This window comes from Sinocyclocheilus grahami, unplaced genomic scaffold (genome assembly GCF_001515645.1).
Source record: "Sinocyclocheilus grahami isolate Dianchi unplaced genomic scaffold, SAMN03320097.WGS_v1.1 scaffold1227.1, whole genome shotgun sequence".
In the NCBI taxonomy this organism is placed as follows: domain Eukaryota; kingdom Metazoa; phylum Chordata; class Actinopteri; order Cypriniformes; family Cyprinidae; genus Sinocyclocheilus; species Sinocyclocheilus grahami.
The window spans coordinates 265,592-287,737 of NW_015506406.1; the positions used below are offsets into that span (position 1 = coordinate 265,592).

Here is a 22,146-nt window from a genome sequence, read left to right on the forward strand (position 1 = left end):
ATTATTTAACTGCTTTTATGAGTTAGCGCGTTGTAAGTATTTGTCAGAAAAGAAACCACACGTGGGATTCCAGTCAGGGACCAATTTCACACCAGATGACTAAGTCTGGACAGTCTCTTGCTTAATAGTAATTAGTTTCACTCTGTGGTTTTGCTTTTTCCCTGAGCTGTGGTCTATATGTTGATGAAAGGAGCTAGCCGATATATTTCAATTTGTCTATATTGCTAAGCACTATAAAATCTAACGAATATAATTATCATCACACAAAGATTACTTGCATCCGAACTAATAAGCATAACCAGCAGAAAGTGCTTACTCAGAGATTTGCATCGGCTTGAAGTCATTTAAATATAGCCTTGCTTTCATTTCCTTGATTAGGTTGAAATAGAAGTCCTCATATTGTATATGGCATTTTTCTCATGGGTCTTGTCTTTGCTCTAACAGGACTAACAATGATGTGTGTTAAACCCATTGAAGAGGAAATTAACAAAAGCCTCTAATTCTGCACAATGAATACATAACAACCCAAGTGTAAACACAGCAAACAGAGGAAAAATGAAGATAAATAACAGTCCCTCAAGTCCTTTATTTTGCACATTTGGATACTTAGAATGCATAAAATAGAGTGGGGGAAAAAAACATGTTTTATGACAAAGATTTGGATTTCTGCCTTAGCTTTATGAGTGTACGCTATTTTATTGTAAAACCCCAGGACTAAATTCAACAGCTTTAAGCTTTAAGCACATTAACATCTCTCTCTCTCTTTTTAACAGGTGGGGAATTACGAGTCCGGTATCCTGCAGATGAGGTACCCTGTCTGGCCACGTTATGGGACCTTCCTGGAGCCTGTGTCTGATAACCGTCACTTGACAGTGGCCACACTGGAGGAAAGGCCTTTTGTGATTGTAGAAGCTGTGGATCCTGTTACTGGCACCTGTCTCAGTAACACCGTCCCCTGCAGACGGCAGTCCAACAAGACAGAGACGTAAGAAATCGTGTTTTGGTCTTCACAATGCTTAAAGTTGAGCTAAAAAGTTAATTCTGAATCATTTACTCACCCAAACCTGTATGACTTTCTTTTGTGGAACACAAAATAAGATATTTTGAATAATGCTGTGGTCCAAACAGCATGAAATGAAAACATGAATTAAAACTGTGAATTTGCAGAATTACATTTAGATCACGCGCACATTGCATCAGATTGCCATTTGCGCGATGTTTTTTTGCAATGTAAAGCATTATAACCAATCACCTATATTTCTGTTGAGCTTATGAATGCAATGTCTAATCAGAAGCGTTTAGATTAGTCAGCGCTAAAAAAAACTTTGGTTGAGTGCACACGTTTACTGACTGAATTCTGCACACTCACGAATTCTCTCATCATAAACAAAGAAATGCAGAAAATGTGTAATTAAGAGATTCATTTTTTCAGCTTCAGTGATTATTATAGGAGTTTTTGCGTAGACTACTCAAAACACAAACAAATACAAAAACTGCGCATGGAACACGTGTTGTCAAACTGATGAATGCATTCTTGCAGAATAAACATATTAATTTATTACATATATATATATATATATATATATATATATATATATACGTAGTGTATGTGCACCTTGCCAGTGCTAAGCTACAGCGGTCATTATCAGCCAGCCACACAACACAGTAAACTCCTGACAAGCATGCTTGAGCACTTTATCAGTGGATAATTAAGGAGACCTGGGCTCGTCTTAAGGGATTGAGTCTTTATCATATTACTGAACAGAATGGGAAAAGGTGACTGTCTTAACTGTTTTGTTGCTCTTCTGTTGGATAGAATTCTGGTTGCAGATGGTCAGGTGTTGCTGTTATTTTGAGATGCCAGATCGTTGCAATAATGAATCAGATAAAACAATGTGAGACAGATGTCAACATGGAAAAAGGAAACAAAAGAAGCAAAAAAGGAAACAGAATGATAAAGGAAATTCATAATTTCACAAGGGGCGCCGGTAGCATGTGCAGAAAATGGTTAAAGTGACCACACTATTCATGCAGTGCAGTTAGGGAGAAATTAAAAGTACAGGTGCTACTAACTATATGTTTTTCAGTATGCAGCTTTGGGAAGTCTGATTAATTTGAGTGATTAATCATAAAATTATTCATTTTATTTAAAATCTGTCATGCTATCGGAGCTATTTGAGAATTATATTATATTATACTGTATTATATTGACTTCTAAAACCTCTTTTAGTTTATGCTTTATTCATCTGCCACAAAAATGTATTTGTTACTTTAGGAAGTACTTTTCTGCCCTATTTTTATTTTTAGCAAAGATTGATATAGTATTGTAAATAATTGTGCATATATAGTACTGCAAAAGTCTTAAGTATTTTCACAAAAAAAAAGGTTTTAAGCCAGTTATTGATATAGTTATATCAGTTTACATTTCCAAAAATTTTGCCATTAATTGTAATAATCCAGTGAGATTTTTGTGCAGAAGGAGCACAGCCAGTGCTCCACACAGAGATCTGATCTAACCATCATCCAGTCTGTCTGAAATGAAGAATCAGAAACAGAGAAAGACTAAATCCAGAGGAACTGTGGCAACATCTCCACAATGCTTGAAGAAACCTTCCTACAAAGCTACAGTACCTGAACAACTATGCACAAGTGAACCTAGGACTAAAGTTAATTGATAAATGAAATCTATTTATTGGTTGCACTTTATTTTACAGTACATGTACTTACAGTGTACCTACCTAAGAAAGTCCTGGTAATATAAGGTAACTATATGGGGTATAGGGTTAGGTTTAGGGGAAGTTTCAGGGTTAGTACCTAGTTATTACCTAGTAATTGTAATTCCTTTAATAAGTTCATAGTATGTACATGAGTAACAGGACTGTAAAATAAAGTGCTACCACATTATTTTTTAAAGCATCCTCATTTTACAGCATTTTTACATTTAAGTGCCTAAAACCTTTCACAGCACTGTAGCTTTGCTGGTAGGTTTCTTCAATTGTCTTGTAGACGTCGCCACAGTTCTTCTGGATTTAGTCTGTCTCCATTTTTTTCTGAATAATTTTTTATTAATTGACAGCTTGTTGTAAAGCATTAGGATCAGTTGTCTGTTTTTGGTCCTTCACAACCTGGGAACTGCTTGTGTTCAGCTCTGGTGAAGATAACTGGATACTCACAGGACAGTGTCTCACCTCATGAGAACTGAGTGGTAATTAGCAGAGCTTATTAAAGCTGCGCTGGACTCAGCGGATGGTCTCAAACCCCTCACGCTCTGCCTCCCCTCTCCAAACACACACACACACACACACAGTGTTGTGGTAGGTCCATTAACATGTTATTTAAGAGTCATTCCCTCAGGATGTTCTACTCATTACTTTGAGGCCAAACCTCAAGAGCTCCCGGAAACAGCTGAACAAAACAAAGCAAATTAGCATGGATGGGAAATACTTACAAGATAATTTAACAGTGGCTGCAAAAAGTATTTGGACATTTACGATATACTTACACTGTCTAAATGTCATTGCATTGCTGTCCAAATCTGTTTTAAAGGGGCTGGGCTGTTTGTGTTGTACTGTATGTCTGCTGATGCTGTGACTGATGTCAAACAAATAGTTGTGGTTTATGGTGATGATTGCATGTGCTATCGTGTGGGTGGGAGTTTAGTGTGACTCATTGCCTCTGATCTCCTTTATGCTACACACCATTAGTCAAGAGGTTACAGGGAAGGTTAGAGAGCGTAGAGTGTCATTAGAGCGCTCTGTATTTTGCATCTCTCTTCCTCTCTCTCCTTTTCTTTCTCTCCTTTATTCATACTTTTTCCATCTTTATTAGTGCTGCTTTCTAAGGCATGTGTTTGAACAAAGTCATAAATTTTGGTAACTTTTCCTGCACATTTTGCACTACAGAAATGAATGTTACCTCAAACCATCTAGCTTGTTGAGGAGAGCTGTGTAATACCAGAATATCACAGAGAATTAAGGTGGGACTTTTGATTTGGGCCAGAAAATCCTACCAGCCACCTTGCTGCGGCCTGGCAACCATTCAGAACACCCTAGTAACCCCCCAGCAAACTGTTACAACCACCTGCACCCAGAAAACCATCGCAACCTCCTGCCAACACCTTAGCAACCATTCAGAGACACTAACAATTACCCAGAACACCTAGCAACCACCTAGCAATGCTCTAGCAACCATTCAGAACACCCTAATAACCATCCAGAAAACCATTGCAACCTCCTGCCAGCACTGAAGGAATCACCCAGAACCTCCTGGAAACCACCTAGAAAACCCTAAGAACACCCTAGAGACCACCCAGAACACCATAGCAACCATATATATGTATATGTAGATGCTTCATTCGACAGCTCCAAGCACATAGACCTGTCCGCCAATAGGCTTGTTCGAGATGCATAGGCGCTGCGCAGATCAATCAGCGTATGACATCAAAGTACCGTGAGAGCAGATGACTCTTTATGCTTTTGAATTGCATAATTCAAAAGCATAAGACACCTTTGGCCCAGACTCTGTTGCTATCTGGGAAGCCAAGCATAAGAATACTAATGTAAATTTGTTAACCGACTGTAAAACATTTTTAAGCAATTAATCGCCTACTTTCGTTTGCTGCATGTTTAAAAAAAAGCGTAATGTTATAATGTACCAACATTACAAACATCCCCTCACTCCACAAGAAATCCTTTAAATTGAACCGAATTCAGAATAGAACAAGAATGAAAAAATTATATATATAATTTATTCATTTCTAATGAATAAATATAATTGCAGTATATAATATAATAATATAGGCCAATTCGTTTAAAGCAAAACTAAAAGTAAAGTTGGGTTCACGTAGCCTACCTCTCTCATTCAGCACAAATCCAAACGTTTCCATATTCGCAATGTATTTGAACCAAAAATATTATTTATTAGCTAAACTGGGCTTTTTACTTCACGCGCGTTCCAATATCAATGGAAAAAAATCATATGAGCGTATGACATCAAAGTACCGTGAGAGCAGATGACTCTTTATGCTTTTGAATTGCATAATTCAAAAGCATAAGACACCTTTGGCCCAGACTCTGTTGCTATCTGGGAAGCCAAGCATAAGAATACTAATGTAAATTTGTTAACCGACTGTAAAACATTTTTAAGCAATTAATCGCCTACTTTCGTTTGCTGCATGTTTAAAAAAAAGCGTAATGTTATAATGTACCAACATTACAAACATCCCCTCACTCCACAAGAAATCCTTTAAATTGAACCGAATTCAGAATAGAACAAGAATGAAAAAATTATATATATAATTTATTCATTTCTAATGAATAAATATAATTGCAGTATATAATATAATAATATAGGCCAATTCGTTTAAAGCAAAACTAAAAGTAAAGTTGGGTTCACGTAGCCTACCTCTCTCATTCAGCACAAATCCAAACGTTTCCATATTCGCAATGTATTTGAACCAAAAATATTATTTATTAGCTAAACTGGGCTTTTTACTTCACGCGCGTTCCAATATCAATGGAAAAAAATCATAACGAGCAAAATGGCAAAACGCTAAATGGCACGGATTGTAATACAGATTATTTAAATTGACTAGTGTAACTTATGTTTGAGTGACTGTATTTTATTTTGATAATGAACAGGCTGTGCTGTTTGCAATGAATATATAGTGTGCGCATGAGGCACCGGCATGATCAAACAACTGAAACATAAAACCTAGCAACCACCCATAACACCCTAGCAACCACCATTAACACCTTAGCAACTGTCCAGAACACTCAACCACCTACCAATGAAAAAAATTTCACACACACACACACAGGAGCGTTCATGCTTTCTTTATTGCCTGCAAGTCCATGTTAAACCAATATGGTGGCCTGCTATTGTTTTCCAGGGTTGTAATTCTCGTTATGAATCCAGACTGAAGATCTGGCTTAAGGCTGTACTGTTTATTTTTCTTCAGGCATTGTGAAATGAACCGGAGCAAACAAATAATGCTCGAGTGCAGAAAGCTGAGCCAAAATAATGCTCCTAAAAGCTCACTTTTAAGCTCAAATCACAAGTGCTCGGGAAACATTTTAAGCGTATCGATTGCATTTCTCTGAGTAAATGAACCTATTGATGTATCAGTGAAAGTGTTTTGGATGGCTGTGCTGCCGCACGTCTCACTAATGTGAACTGGATGGACATTTCTACTACTTCGGTAATGCATTAACCCACTCCCTGAAACTGATGCTCTTCCTCACTACAACAGCAAGAATCTGCACTTAATATTGATTTCTGTAATTACTGTACTTCTTTTTCGGAAGTACACACCACCCGATATTTCACCGGTTTTCGACTATTCGGATGTTTTGCTGGACATTGTTGTCGGGGGAGCTGCTGCGCTGATCAAGCGCTTCAGGGGAAATGTAGGAGTCCGACTCAAACTGTTTTCGAATTCTGCTGTTGCTTGTAATAACGAGAAAATTCATCTCTGATTTGTAAAGATCATGCAGCAGCCATCTTGCATTTCTTTAATAAAAAGGTGGTAAGACTTGCGCATACAGTAGACTTGCATGCGCCCCTTTAAATAATGAAATACTCGTCAGGATACAGCATTGTTTCACAGTGTTTGTAAACTGTGATTGATATGTTTTGATAAAGTATCTGTGATTAACTGTACATCAATAAATGACAACAATCCCGTGCTATGAACACTGTCACTGTCACTGATTTTTGAACGCGGAAATGTGATGAAGGTTCTGATCTCTATAAATTCTATATTGGGCCTGTAGATCAGTGGATAAAAGGCCTGTCATGTCACGTACAAATAGACCTATGTCTTTTTAACAAAACGTACTGTTTTTATCAGAAAATGATTGTTTTAATGACATAATTATGTTGTTTAAACGACATAACATCTCGTTATAACGACATCCCTTACAGAAATTAAGCATGGTTTTACTACAAATCACTGTTTGCGATGCTCGAAATATAGGAAGACAAATATGTGGGGGTTTATAGGAATGTATCTTTGAGAAGAGCTGAATGTCTTCAGAAATGTTTCGATGGAATTTTCTTTTCCTCTTACCTCATATAATGCATATTAAAGTAAGCTGCTTCCCAAATGACGCACTATACACTCATACACTATGTGCTTATGCACTATGTACTCAACCATGTATAGTATGAATCATATAAGGTTATTTTGTCATTCATAATCGTAGCCTGATAGTCCCTCCCCCTTCTCTACGTAATTAAAGCTGCGACAGTTGAGTGCATGAAGTGTGCAACATTCCACACTTTTGTTTTCGGGCATTTAATGTGCACTTTTTCTTTTTGGAATTTTCAGTGTGAACGCACTACTCGTACTGTTTATACTAAAAAAACGTCATAGAATAGTGGATAACGTGATTTGGGACGCACCTTCACAGTAGTGTTTAAGTCCATCTGCTGTTTTTGTTTTGTGCAGGTGTCTTACATGGCATAATTTCCCAAATCAGACCGTTCTGTTTTTGCTTTAAATCGTGAAATTATACAATCTAATTCAAATCAAAACAGAGGCAGACTTAAATAACATTCATTACGACTATTCAGTGTGTATGTAAATAACTGAGTAAATACCACAAGACGTCCCTTTCTATAAGAACAAAGTGTCTGAGCAACAGTTTTATCCTGACGGCAGCATGTACAGTCTCTGTACAGTAACAGCTCTCATCCGATGTGAGCTCAGCCTAGTGATCCCGCATGCCACTTCTCTTCCATCTTTATTTGTTTGTGGTTAATTTGAGTTGGATTTGTTTTGGCCCGGCCCGGCTGTCCTTCCATCTGTCACAGCTGTGATGAAACACAAGGACCTGTCGTGATGCCCACTACCCCATCCGCCCACTCATTGCTGACGTCACTCGTCCTCTCGCCACGTCTCATCATCAATGCTCGCATAATCTTCCCTTGTTTAGTTACTTGCCATTTTTAGGTTCTCCCAGAGGCCATTTTCTTGCGTTTTCATTTGTGCATTGATGCTATTTAGAGACTATAACCATAAAGGCTCCTACATTCAGAATGCAGTGTTATTCCCTGTCTGGCCGTAGAAAAGCACAAACAGCCTCCGTTAAACAGTGTGAATGGATTTATTGGAGCTGTCGTTAATCCCTCGTGATTGGATGTAAGTTTCAACTCGACATTCATAATCAAGGAAACAGGAAACAGGCCAAGACTGAGGAAGCAATGTAATGTTAATGAGGCACAGCCACCTCTGAAAGGTTTTTCATTTCAGATATCTGCACAGAAATGGCCCTTTTTGTTTATATTTGTTGACGGTGGCAAATGGATTGGCACTGAACATAATTACAAAACTAGTCTGAGTAACTAATGACAGAAGCAAATAGATTATATACAAGACCTTGTTCTTGTATTATGTCTGACCTATTTAAAACTTCTCACGTACTACAAGCTGCACGTAAAGACTAAACATGCATGTCTAGGGTTGGTCTTAACATTCAGAGATATTTTAAAAGCATTCAGACTGTACAGATGAACCATGTTCACCTACATTGTGAAATTGCCTGTTACAGCTCATGTTCTTGTTTTAAAAGTATGTAAATATTTGCAGGGCTCAACAATAAGAATTACAGGGTCAGTCTCCCTTGAGCAACTTGAATGAAGTTTCACGGCCCATAAAACACCTCTTGTTGAACTGAAACCTCCAACCTTTTGGACATTTAACCACTAGACCATACCACCCCAAAAAGAAACACTTGCAGTTCTCCATTCATCCATTATTGGTGGTGCTTGTTTCATTGAGTCATTGTGTTGTGGGGAGATGGCGTGTTACTTTTCTAAGAAATCAGACTTATAATTTTGTGGAGATTCGTTGAGATCTGTTACGCATTGCTTGGTGGATTTGTGCTTCTTGAGATTTAGATTCAGATTTGTGATTTGCAAACCAGTTTGACAAATTTAAAGGAACCAAACTGATTAAAAACATAATTTGCAAACTGAATACTGCTATGACTGATCAGGAGAGATTATGTCAGATTTTTTTGGACTTGGCAGTTTCAAATATAACAAAAGATAACAAAAGGAAATGTATCAGAGTAAAATAATCAATTTTCTGTTTAATATGCAGTACAGTAAAAGTAGAAGTCAACAGAAGTATATATACTCGAGTAAAGTACAATTCTGTCAGGACCACCATCGTCAAAGATGATTGACAATTAGCATACAGTTTGGATTGGCAGTATGGTTCCGTTCTGGGCAAGAACTCCCTGCGCATCCATGCAGCCTAGCATGGATGAGAGCAGGGAGAGCAGCGATAACCCCCCCAGGGTAAACAGAACAGAACCAACATAAATGTATGCAGATATCGTTAAAGTTCAATAATGTTATGTACACATTTTAGAATTAGTCTGATTCAAAGGATAATCGGAAGGCTGAATCCTGACTGACAGAGGAGGAGCTGGGGATGGAGGAGGGTAATTAGCTATTGAGCAATGCGAAAACTGCTGATACTACTGCGGGACCTTATATATGAATGCTTAGATAGGTGTCGTATTCCCATAGGTTGATGGGGATCAGCTGAGAGTCAGCTGATGCGAGCTTGACTAACGTGACCTGCCAGAACTAACGCTACGCTTGATATATCTTACATATTTGTACTTTTTTACCATACATCACTGGTCCTTGTAGGTTTGGATTTCAAATTCTTGTGAATACTGCCATTGAAAATTACAGTTCTAGTTTAATGACGTCTAAATGCGAAGAGAAAACTTCCGACTGATTTTTTCTTTTTGTACAGTTTCGGTATTGTTATCAAACTTAATAAAGTTCCCGTTGTGTTCCCACAGGATAGTCGGACACACTGAACCTTACACCAAACTATGCTGCAAAGGCTTCTGCATAGACATCCTGAAAAAGCTCTCTCGCAACATCAAGTTCTCCTATGACCTCTACCTGGTCACCAATGGCAAACATGGCAAGCTGGTACGAGGGATCTGGAACGGTATGATCGGAGAGGTGAGAAAACTAGGCTTCACAAAACAAAATTCACCCAATTTACTTTCTTAATACACATTGCTGGTCTTATTTTAAAGGATTCAATGGGCTTCTGCATAATCTAACATATAATTATCAATGTCAACATTCCCACACCCTCTCATTTTTCAACTCCTCTCCTCAAACAACCAGTCATTTCAATACCATTTTTCACCATCCAATCAATTCTTGATGGATAAAATTAAGTGCCATTCTACATTTTGTTAAATAAAATACTTAATTGTACATATAGTAAGTAAAGTGGGTTGCAAATGCTTTAAATGTTTTTCATATAAAGCTATTATTTTGATATGGCAGATTCTAATGCAAACTAGTTCTACAACATGTTTAGCATCTGTGATGTCAAGCTAAACAAGAAAACAAAACCTAAATCTATATGAGAGAAACACTGTTGACTCCAGAATGGCTCTAAAAGCTTATTCATTCCAGCCGACGTGACTGGCATTGAAATTACACAAACAACCTTGTAAATAAACATCTCCATCAAGTAAGTCGACGTCTGATGCACAGCGGCATCTAAAGAGTTCCAGACTGTGACTTGTGCTCCTGCTTTGTCCTGTAGTTTTTTTTTTCTTTCTGGGATGCAGAAAAGCTATTGTGCTCATTCGTGCATTATGCATGGTGTGGGTTAACCAAAGAGAGAGAGCCTGGACTGTAAATCTGCAAACACACGCACACACACACACACACTCCCATAGTGATTACTGGACTAGCACAGCCACAACAAACATGCTTATGGATTTTAAAGCCACAATTCACCTAAAAATGAAAATGTCCAAACCCATATGACTTGCTTTCTGCTGTAGATGTCTAGTTTTTAATTAACCTCTATTGCGTAATCTTTTATATATATATATATATATATATATATATATATATATATATATATATATATATATACATACACACACACACACACACACACACACATACATAGAAAAAAATATCAATTTTCACTCGGAAATTGCAATTTTACTATTAATTAAAAACAGCAAGTGACACATTCAATTAAAAATGAATGCTGAACTGAAACTCATTTTTTTTACAGTGTGTATATATATTTGCATCTATCTTCTCAGGTGTTTTATAAGCGAGCGGACATGGCCATTGGCTCTCTGACCATAAATGAGGAGCGCTCGGAAATCATTGACTTCTCTGTGCCGTTTGTGGAGACTGGCATCAGTGTGATGGTGGCCAGGAGCAATGGAACCGTGTCTCCATCAGCCTTCCTGGGTAAGAAATACAAAAAAAACAGCACAGCTGATCATGTTTTTACAGCTAAATCATATAGCAGTGGAGTATGTACAGTATAACTGAAATCCATTTTTATCCGACATTTTCTGTGAAGAAATTATTTAGAAATCTCACATTAATGTGATTAAAAATGAGATCAACAGCTGAAGAATCGTGCCTAATTGTGTTATTTTAATATTATTAATATACTATTATATTATTTATTTATAATTTATTTTTATATGTTGAGTTTTTATTTAAATTTTAGTGTACATTTAGTGTTTTAGATTTTTTTTTTAATTCTATTTATCTTTCATTTATTTTTATTTCGGAATTTACCAATTTTTGTACTTCACCAAACTTACATTATTTTAGTTGCTTGCCAAGGCAACATTAACATTACTTATTTTCTTTCAAGTTTTTAATCCTTAAAATATTTCCTTGTTATCACTTTTAGTTAATAAAAATGAATCTTGTTCTTAACCGACTTGTTCTTGTTCTCTGTTCTTAACCGACTACAACAGTGTTGGCTTGTGAATCTTAAATCCTATGTTGACACTATTTCATTTTCACTGATGTGGCTGGTTAGTCATCCCATAAATCCTTTTGCACATTTTTCCATTATACTGCAAACAATAAACTTTCCCAGAACCCAGAATTCATAGTAAAATACAATAGCATACTGTCATTTCATAACACAAGATGTAGTTATGAATATTTACAATGCAGTCTCGTGTTTGTTCCTCTTGTTTAATGGCATATGAATCGTGTTGACCTTAATTTGCATCTCATTTTGCACGCATCATATACAAATTTAAAAAGGTTTCACAGTCCTACTAGAATATAAACCCTGTCATTTGGGAATAACGTCATTTGCTTTGTCTGTGTTTGTCGTGTCGTCTCTCTCTCTTTCCCTCTTTCAGAACCCTACAGCCCAGCGGTGTGGGTGATGATGTTTGTCATGTGTCTTACAGTCGTGGCAGTGACTGTGTTCGTCTTCGAATACTTTAGTCCTGTGGGCTACAACCGCAGCCTGGTCAGTGCCAAAGGTCAGTGTTCACCGCCTCTGCTAACACTTCAGGAACTGTGACAGATGTCAGGAACAGTGGCAAACTGAAACTCTGTTCATCAAACATGACAGGTTTGACAGAACATAAGCTAGGAGAAAAGAGAATTAATGTATTAGAGGAACAGTTTATTGCACAGAGCTTGTGCTTTCATAGCTCAGGTAAATTCATTGAGCTCTAATTTATGTTTAAATCTTAATCTTAATCTCATGTTTTGTTTTTTTCATGAATTCCTTTGGTGAAATAAATATAGACACAAATGACATTTCATTAGGTAGATAAGAGTAAGAGATCATTTGGTTTTGGAAGAGCTTGATGAGAAATGTTTGAGTTCATATTGAGAAATCTGACTTTTGATTGCAGACTTCGGAATATAAGCACAGTTTGAGATCATCGCTGTGTAGGAGAAGCAACTGAGATATTAAGGAAGATATTAATATTATGGAAGGTCGCAGTCTTTCTTATCTATCTGAACAACAAAAATCAAAATACATATCTCACAGATACAAGATCTCTCAAAATACGACATATCTCATTTATGTCAGTGACCTTGAAAATATTCAAAATAATGTTCTATTATTATTCAAAAAAATGGTTATTAGTAATTTTACTAAAATTCTAAAAAAAAATGGATGCATTTATAAAAAAATTAATTTTATTTGAGTGTTGATTAATTTATCTAAAAATAAATATCAATTGAATTTAATAGTTTGCTGTAAATTATTACCTTTGGTATTATAGTAGTGTGCAGTAATAGGGCTCCCTGTATAGTTTATATTATTAGCTGAGATTTTTCTGAATTTTTTTATCCTTAATTTTTTTTTTTATTATAAGTGAATTTATTTAAAGACAGAGCAAAAATATGTTAAGTAAACCACTGTTTAATAATAATAAAAATAATTAATTAATTTCTACTTAGTTTTCCCTGTTGCTGTACCAAAAAATTTACTGAACTGTGACTTCGAAACCTAATATTCATAAAAATAAATTTACAACCAAGAGCGATGGCAAAAAAACCTGATCAATTTAAATATTCTCCATTTCAGATCCAGGTGGGCCGACGTTCACCATTGGGAAGTCGGTCTGGCTGCTGTGGGGCATCGTCTTCAACAACTCAGTGCCCATTGAAAACCCCAAAGGCACCACCAGTAAGATCATGGTGCTGGTGTGGGCTTTCTTTGCCGTGATCTTCCTGGCCAGCTACACAGCCAACCTGGCAGCCTTCATGATCCAGGAGCAGTACATCGACACTGTTTCTGGACTGAGTGACAAGAAGGTAAAAGCTGCCAGCGTCTCTCTCTTAGCCAAATGGCCATTCCAGGGCATGGGTTTTAATTAAAGTCGTCACTCTGTGGAACTACAAGAGGGTTACGTGCTGATAATATACATACATAATGAATATGTACACTTTCATGATGAAATACGGTGATTAGAGTACTAATCACTAATATGTGTTATTTTAATAAGACGTTTATAGAAGCATTAAAACTGTTTTAAATGCTGGCAACATGATAAAATACTTAGAGGTGTAAGTATGATGCCAAAGGTTATTTTTATATCTTTCTATAGGCTTGTGTTGTTAATCATGCACTGTAAACTGGGTATTGTTTTAGCCATACTGATGGCTGGTAAAAAATAATTAAGGATTTCATTGCTTTAGCATGAAATGTGTCTACTAATAAATTGCATGTTAGCCTAAGCTGCCTAGTTAACTGGTTATCCTATTTAGACAACTCTGTGACACTGTTTTATCGGTTGTGTAGGGACACATCAAGGTGAAGTGATTTACAATAATACTGAAAGCTGTTACAACTGGCGAGCTTCAGAGGGAAACTGTTAAAGAGCAATTTTGTAGACAAAGTGAGACTTCACGCCACAAGACTGTCATTAAAGAGCCACACAGGTTGACTACCAGGGAATTAGACACTGACAGCAAGATGTATTTTGATTCAGGAGTGTGCCTGGGAGGCATTACACAAAGAACGAAACGCCTGAAGGGCAAAATAGCCAGAGGAAAAGAATATCATGTAGAGATGACTGTTGCTTTCAAACAGAGCAAACTTTGATAGCTGCAGTTTAGTGCACTTGTATTTGTAGCAACATTTTTTTGAATTTATATACTACATTATTGGCTTATTTTTAGCGTAACAAACATAAAGATGATAAAACACAAATTTCATTTAAAAAATATACCGGGAAAATTAAAAAACAAAGTACAACAAAGAAAAGTTTTTGAAAGTTCTTTGATAAAGTATCAAAACAGAATCTGTAAAATAATGTAATGTAATGAAAAATAATAATTATAAAAACAATTGTATTTATTAATTATTTTGCATTTTTATATTAAAATTATATATTTTTTTTAAATAGGAGAAATGGAGTGAACATTATATTAAATATGATAAATTACCTCACAGGCTTTATATATACTGTATATATATATATATATATATATATATATATAATTAAAGCAAAAGGAGCCCCTACCAAGTATTGAGTACATGTACAGTAAATGAACATACTTTCCAGAAGGTCAACAATTCACTAAAAATGTTTTTTTTTATTGGTGTTATGAAGTATTCTAATTTGTTGAGATGGTGAATTGGTGGGTTTTTGTTAAATGTGAGCCAAAATCATCACAATTAAAAGAACCAAAGACTTAAACTACTTCAGTCTGTGTGCATTGAATTTATTTAATACACGAGTTTCACAATTTGAGTTGAATTACTGAAATAAATGAACTTTTCCACGACATTCTAATTTATTGAGATGCACCTGTATATATGCAATTTTCTGTTCTACATTACTTTTTCTTAGTTAGCAGTAAACTTTTGGTGTGGTCAGGGCCACAGGACAGATGAAAGACAACGCTTATGCTGTCTTCTTCTATCAGACGACAGCAAACACACTTAGAATGATGCATTCACTGGCACTGGAGTCCGTCACATGAGCTCAGCCGGAATACAATCACATCCACTCGTTCCTTAGAGACTGTTCTCCTTCATTCACACTAGCAAGGTTACCTACATTACAGCACAATTATTCATGACTTGAGTTCTGAAGTGCTGTCTTAGTGGATATATTACATTTATTTGATATAACATTAATGGCAGTTAATGAACATGGCCGGAATCACGTAAAAACTAAATGAGGAGAAATTTAGCAAGGGAAAAGTAATATTGAAATTCCTTGGATGTTTGGTCAGGCGGCTGAGATAATTTCTCATCTTTCTGAGGACAATCTGAGGTTCAAATGTTAGAATTTAAACAGAGCTGAGAATGAATTGACTGAGAAGCACTTGGGGCTTGAGACAGAAAAGAGCATTGATGACCCAGTGGCTTTGGTCTGAGTTTTATCACTGCAGCCATTTTTTCCCCACTTTCTTCATGAGGATTAATTTCAGTCATATTCTCACTTGAAATTAGATTGTATTTAATGTGGCATTTGCAGATACAGAATCGTGAGAATCCTTGGATGAGGGCGAAGACGAAGGCTGAACCTAAAATAAGTTCCCATACAGAAATCCAGCTTAAAGAAAAATCAATCACACTTTCCAGCAGCGTAGCTTTCCCAGCCAAAAGCCTTTACTGGCAAATCTAGCGGTCCTGGAATCTATTAAAATGCATTAATCCTTAATTAAGTAACTCATCCAGGGATCTATTTTCACCACTTCTTTAGCACACACGTGGACTGTACTTTGTTCACAAAATTAAATTTAAACATGCTAACTCTTTAAAATGTTCCCTTTCAGTTCCAGAAACCACAAGACCAATATCCTCCATTCCGGTTTGGGACCGTGCCCAATGGCAGCACAGAACGAAACATAAGGAGCAATTATCCCGAAATGCATTCCCACATGGTTAAGTACAACCAGAAAGGTGTGGAGGATGCGCTCAACAGCCTCAAAACTGGGTGTGTTTACTGTAATTGTCTCTTGAATCTTTGAAACAAATCTGTCCGCAGTGTAATATCTTTTCCGCTAACATATCATTTCTTTACTAACAGGAAGCTGGACGCCTTCATATACGATGCAGCTGTGCTTAACTACATGGCCGGTAAAGATGAAGGGTGTAAATTGGTGACAATCGGTAGTGGGAAGGTATTTGCAACAACAGGCTACGGTATTGCTCTCCAGAAAGAATCTCGCTGGAAGCGCCCCATAGACCTCGCTCTTCTCCAGTTCCTTGCTGATGGTAACTTAAACTTACTTTTGCTAGAGGAGCTCTGATTCGTAAGTCTGACGGAAATGTATTATGTGTTACAGGTGATACTCAGAACCTCCAGACAGTGTGGCTCACTGGTATCTGTCGTAACGAGAGGAAGGAGGTGATGAGCTCTAAGCTTGACATTGACAACATGGCTGGAGTGTTTTACATGCTTCTAGTGGCTATGGGTCTCAGTCTGCTGGTCTTTGCCTGGGAACATCTACTGTACTGGAAGCTACGGCATTCTGTCCGCAAGTCTGAGCGCTTGGACTTCCTGCTGGCCATTAGCAGGGTATATTTTATGTCATAAATATTCTGAAATTAATTTCACTTTTAATCTTTGGAGTTAACAAATTGTTATGCTTAGAACAATGCAACAAATCCATAATGCAGAGTAAGTCATTCAAAATGATGCATTTACAATCAGCTATGTGCCATTTTCATTTTCAATTTTTTAATAAAATCTTGTAAGAACATGCAGGTAGAAATATATATCAACAAGAACACAGTGCAAATGAGAATTGTACAAAGAAGGTTTAAATGTACCTTAGCAGAGACTTTAGAAACATAAACATGTGGTGAAATTGATGTTCAGGGGAACTCCAGGCTGTGAATGAACACCAAATGTCAAGAGAAAAGCTCTTAAAATAAATTAGGGTCTTAGGGTTATGGGTATAGCTGCCAAAGTCCCTTTTAAGCACATTCTTAAGCTTAACAAACTTAAAGACCTCATTTTAAAGGTGGAATATTACATATGCATAGGCAGCTGCTTTTCTCTATTGGCTAATTACAGACACTTTCAGAGATAATTATAATGCTGATAAACAGAGAATCTTATCAGTCACTGACAGTTCTCGAGGTAATTAACCACCCGCAAAATCAGGTAATAGAATTTTGATGTAGTAAAAATGGTTGTGATTTTAATTCATCTAGGTCACTGCAGCAAAATGATAGCAAATAAATTTTGTGAGACCTTTGCCATTCATTACTGTACTTTGTTTTCCAGTGTTTTAAGACATTTTACAGTCAAAACAATAGATGCAGTAGCTTTTAAGTAGATTGATTTTACTATATCAAGTAAAATCAAGTATAACTTTTAGGTGGATGCACTTCAAAATGCCAGCCTCATTTTTCCTTATTTGTTCCTTGAAGGGTATCTACAGCTGCTTCAATGGTGTGGAGGACATGGACCGTAAAGGGAACATGCAGAGCCCAGATGTCACCACCAGTTACACTCAGGCCAACATGCTGAAGATGCTCCAAACCGCAAAGGACATTGTCTCATCTGCGAGAGTTGAAAACTCCCTGGACAATGCTACAAAGACCATTGAGAACTGGGGTCGACGTGATCCAGAGTCAGCCAGACCTAGCCTTCCTACCTGCCTCATAGGGACGGACTTCAGCCATAGCCGCCTGCCCTGCATTGCCAGCGTTACGGACAACCACTCACCATACCCTCAAAACATGGATAGCACCACTCAGCACTTGCTGGAGAAGCCTCATGTGGGAACACGGCCTACCTCACTGCGCTACACTCTTCCCACACGTACCACCCACCACCACATCTATGAACGAACGCTACCCATATCTAGCCTCAGCAGTCCCCATATTGCCATGAGAGACCCACCACCTCCTACAGCCCCGAAACCCCACATGTATGTGGACCAGTCCTGTCACCACCCTACCTCTCGCTACGTCTCTTACCGTGACTTTCAGGTACCAGACATCTTTGTGGAACATCAGGAACCTTCGGGAAGCCATAAACAATACTTGGCAGGTCTGGGTCGCAAAAAGAGGTCCCACAGCTACGTAGCAGCATCTCCGGAAACTAGACGAAGGGACGACTATGATGTTCCCCAGTCTTGTCTGGCTGAGCTAAAAAGCAATCACCTTGTGGAAAACCATTCCCATACCACACCCTGCATGAGAAGCCACTTCCAGAGACCCGGCTCTAGCTGCAATTCCTGCACAAAGCTGTATCTAGAACCGGAGATGGATGACGTTCCTCTTCTGGGGAAAGATAAAATGAACCGCCGCGCCTCTTTTCTCAGGGCCACGTGGGGTGGTGACAGGATCCGGGAGCTGGATGAGAAGCCCGCCACCTCTGCATCCTCTACCAGTTGTATCAACATGCCCGATCTGTTCCCTCGAGTGGTGGTGACCAATCCCAAGCCTTTGAAGATGTACGGCAACACTGGTAACAACCTACGCAACAACATGGCTGTGGAGCCAGCCTATCTGGATCCAGCCCACATGGGCTCCTACCCGTACAAGCCACAAAAGTTCAAGCATTCAAAGTCCATCCGCCTTCCTTCATACCGGGAGGCGATTCTGCAGAATACGGCAGCCCTTCGGCGCTCCTCTTCCACACTAGTGCACGGACACTACTCAACATACCTGAACTCTTATACAGACCTGCCGGTGTATTTGGGTCCTCTACCACAAGGACCCACTCATTTCCATGATCATTCCAAAGACACGTGCCACCTGTTTCCATGCGCCAACCATTGCCCAGAAAATGCCGCCTTGGTTCCCCGGTTAGGCAGCAGACATGTATTGTACCAGAGCACTGCTATTGGAGGCTACGAGGGGCCCAGGCGCTCAAACGAGGAGACATTGCACGCTTTACCAGTCACTTCCGTGCGCAGGGACCGCAGGCAGGTTCTAGTGGCACGGAATGTACACAGTCCCTATGCCCCACGGCCCTGGGGTAGGGTATCTAGTCTGGAGTCAGAGGTTTGAAGACCTTTTAAGAGATCTCCAAAGACAGTTTCCCCCAAGCAGTGAGGGAGAAACGCTGGGAACTGTTAAACGAAGTCAAGCAAAAAAGATGAAGGTGGACTAGAGGTGGTTATCTCAGTGCAATAATACCCTCAGACAGCAGGGATGGGATGGTGGAATGTACAGGTGATTACTGTGGAGACTTGTTTCAGTATAAAAAAGAGAGTTAAAAATAATGAACTGTTCTTAATCTATAATATATTGATTGTTATTTAGACCGTTTTTAAATGCCATTACACTCATCCTCTGCAAACAATTGGATGTAGCATGTTTTAAGGCAGCTTTAAAACCAAAAGGGTTTGAATTGAAAATCTGTTTTTTATTTATGCCAGGGCATTCAACCATTTTAAATCTGGAGAACCACTGGAGAATTTTATAACATAGCCACACAAAAACGTCTTCCAAGAATTTTCTAAATCCAGGGGTTTGAGAAAGCCATTAATTGTCCAATTTTGTCACTCCACCAATGTAATTCAGATCTGATTTCAAGAATGGTGAAGAATTGATTTGCCATCTGTTGATCCACAGCAATTTCACTGTTTAATAAATGATGGGATGGCCTTGAGGCCAACTGAAAAGGACTACTGTCTTTAAGTCTTCTGCAAAAGAAAAAACTAAATAGAGTGAAAACGATTCATTAAACAGCTGCATGGTTACATCATTTTAACGCATTGAACCAAACAAGTCAAATGTAAGATCAGACATGATCTTGCACAAACAATCTCCCAAAAGGCCTTGTGTTACAGACTTAAGGTGCTAATCAACTGTGAAGTAATGAGGATTTATTTTGGAAATATTAAAATGATTTCTAGTAAAACAAAGAAAGATTAATGTCAGTGCTCAATGAGCCTGTGACATGCTTTTACAAATCCTCCCTAAGAATGAATTTTTTTTAAATAACAACTAGCCTTCGAAATGTACAACTTTCTGAAATCTCATGCATTTTGCACTGTAATTAATTGTTGGCTACTGGTAAGCAATGCTATAGACACTCTCCTTTAATTTTCTTGCTCCCTTAAAGTTCTTGGGAATATAGAGTCTTGACAACCATTGTCTACAAAATGGTGCATGCATATAGCCACATAAATGTATCCCAAGATTATATATGACCTAGAAGAAAGAATGTTTCATGAATACAATTTCACTCTCCATTCACTCTACATAGTGGCAAGTGCATTACTATTCATACTTGCAAAATGGAAAAACCATTACATCTGCAGATTGAGAGCTGTAGGACTCTTATATATCAGTGAAGGGAACGCACGGACTGCATTAAAAAGGCATAAAATAACAGTACGGCATTAAACAGCGGTCTTTTATTTGCTGACCTCCTGTTTTGAAGCAGCCTGTGGAGAAGTCAACGCATGGTGAGTAGGTCAAATGCTGACTCAGCGTGGAGGTTATGTGCTCTATGAGAGCAGTTTAATCCCTCTCACCTTACTATATCTTTAAGATGTGATGTGGGTTGCTAACATTCATCTTTCCTGTTGAGTAACGTTGTGGTCTTAGCCCTTCCTGAGGACCCTGGGGTTCCAGTGCTCTGCCTGTAAAGTGCAAAGATCAGTATAATAATGGTTGGATGAATGGCTGATTGACCCTGGGGAATAGTATGTTTAAGCACCCCAATTTAGGATGATGAACATCTGGGCATTGAGCCAATCACAGGGACACGATATCGACCTAAAGTGTACACCTACCTTCATTTAGTACCCTTGAGATGGAACAAGATGGAAAAGTGACCACGAGGACCAGGCTCTTGAATGAAGAATGAAACCTTGAAATCTCCTTTAAGCAGTACCAGGAGTTGGTGGGTTAGTGGCGAGAGAGATAGCACACTGTCTGCTGACAGAAGAAGCTTTTCATTAAGAGAGATTTGGTCTGTGAATGTGTGCAATTCATTTTGCCGGTCATTGTTATCAGCGCAACTTTATCCGCCAACTTCCCAATCACAAGATTTATTGTCTCATCTCAAAAAGAGAATGCAGTTGGCACACAGAAACAATCTGAGGCTTATCCTTTCATATCCACACTCTGATCTACTATGGTGTTTGTCTGAGCCACAACATGAATAATTGGACATTGGCAGACACTAGTCAGATGACTTTGGGGCTCATGAATGTACATGAGTGGGAGAGAGGCATGATGATAACTGGGACGTGATGGATGAATCTATTTCATCAGGTCTTGCGCAGCACCTCTGATGGGTGGGGTTTCAGGGAAGAAAGGGCGTGGCTGAAGATCAAGAGGTTAAGGTTTTAACGATGACCTCTGAAGGAAACAAATGACATCAATATTGAAAGTCCCACACTGCTGAGATTTATCAAAGCTAGATGACAGACCTGTTCTTCAGGCGATCAATTTTTAAGCCTATATGAGCTATCATTTTTCATAACTGCATTGAGATGAATAATGATTTCAAGAGGCCTTATTTAATTGTATCTAATAAGAAAGGTGGGATTGTTGACATGACAGATCATACAATGTCATTAAGGCTGTGATCAATGAATGCTGAATTCTGTTAAACAAAGTGGAACAAAAGAAAGAGTTTTAAATTGTAGGTGGGTAACAAGAGCTGCAAAAATAAAATAAATGAAAAACAGCAGTTTTAAAGAATATTTTTTTAATCTGAAAGTCTCTCTTTTTTTAAAAGATTAAAGATGAAGTATGTAATGAGTTACTCCCCAAAAAAGCCCCGCCCCCTGCTTGCACCATGGGTTGAGCCAAAACAAGCAGAATAAGAATGGAGACTTACTTTTGTGAGTGGAGAATGTATTTAAACATTGAAGAAATAACAAACATACCATGCAAAACTCCAATCTCTAAACTTA

At 38.0% G+C, this 22,146-nt stretch overlaps 1 protein-coding gene across 1 annotated transcript; it reads left to right on the top strand.

Annotated features, from left to right (window-relative positions):
* The first annotated feature begins 780 nt into the window (after nt 1–780).
* LOC107568247 (glutamate receptor ionotropic, NMDA 2C-like) lies at nt 781–19,878 on the top strand. The gene is made up of 9 exons (XM_016254180.1): nt 781–985; nt 9,825–9,993; nt 11,112–11,265; nt 12,189–12,314; nt 13,379–13,608; nt 16,084–16,244; nt 16,338–16,525; nt 16,597–16,829; nt 17,690–19,878. The coding sequence occupies exons 1-9, from the start codon at nt 804–806 to the stop codon at nt 19,277–19,279; spliced, it is 3,033 nt and encodes a 1,010-aa protein (XP_016109666.1). The 5' UTR covers nt 781–803; the 3' UTR covers nt 19,280–19,878.
* Nucleotides 19,879–22,146: the final 2,268 nt, after the last annotated feature.

Coding starts and splice junctions, on each gene's coding strand:
- LOC107568247 (XM_016254180.1), top strand. CDS start 804: ATGAGGTACCCTGTCTGGCCACGTTATGGGACCTTCCTGGAGCCTGTG. Junction 11,266..12,188: donor GTCTCCATCAGCCTTCCTGG/GTAAGAAATACA, acceptor TCCCTCTTTCAG/AACCCTACAGCCCAGCGGTG. Junction 16,526..16,596: donor TCTCCAGTTCCTTGCTGATG/GTAACTTAAACT, acceptor TATGTGTTACAG/GTGATACTCAGAACCTCCAG.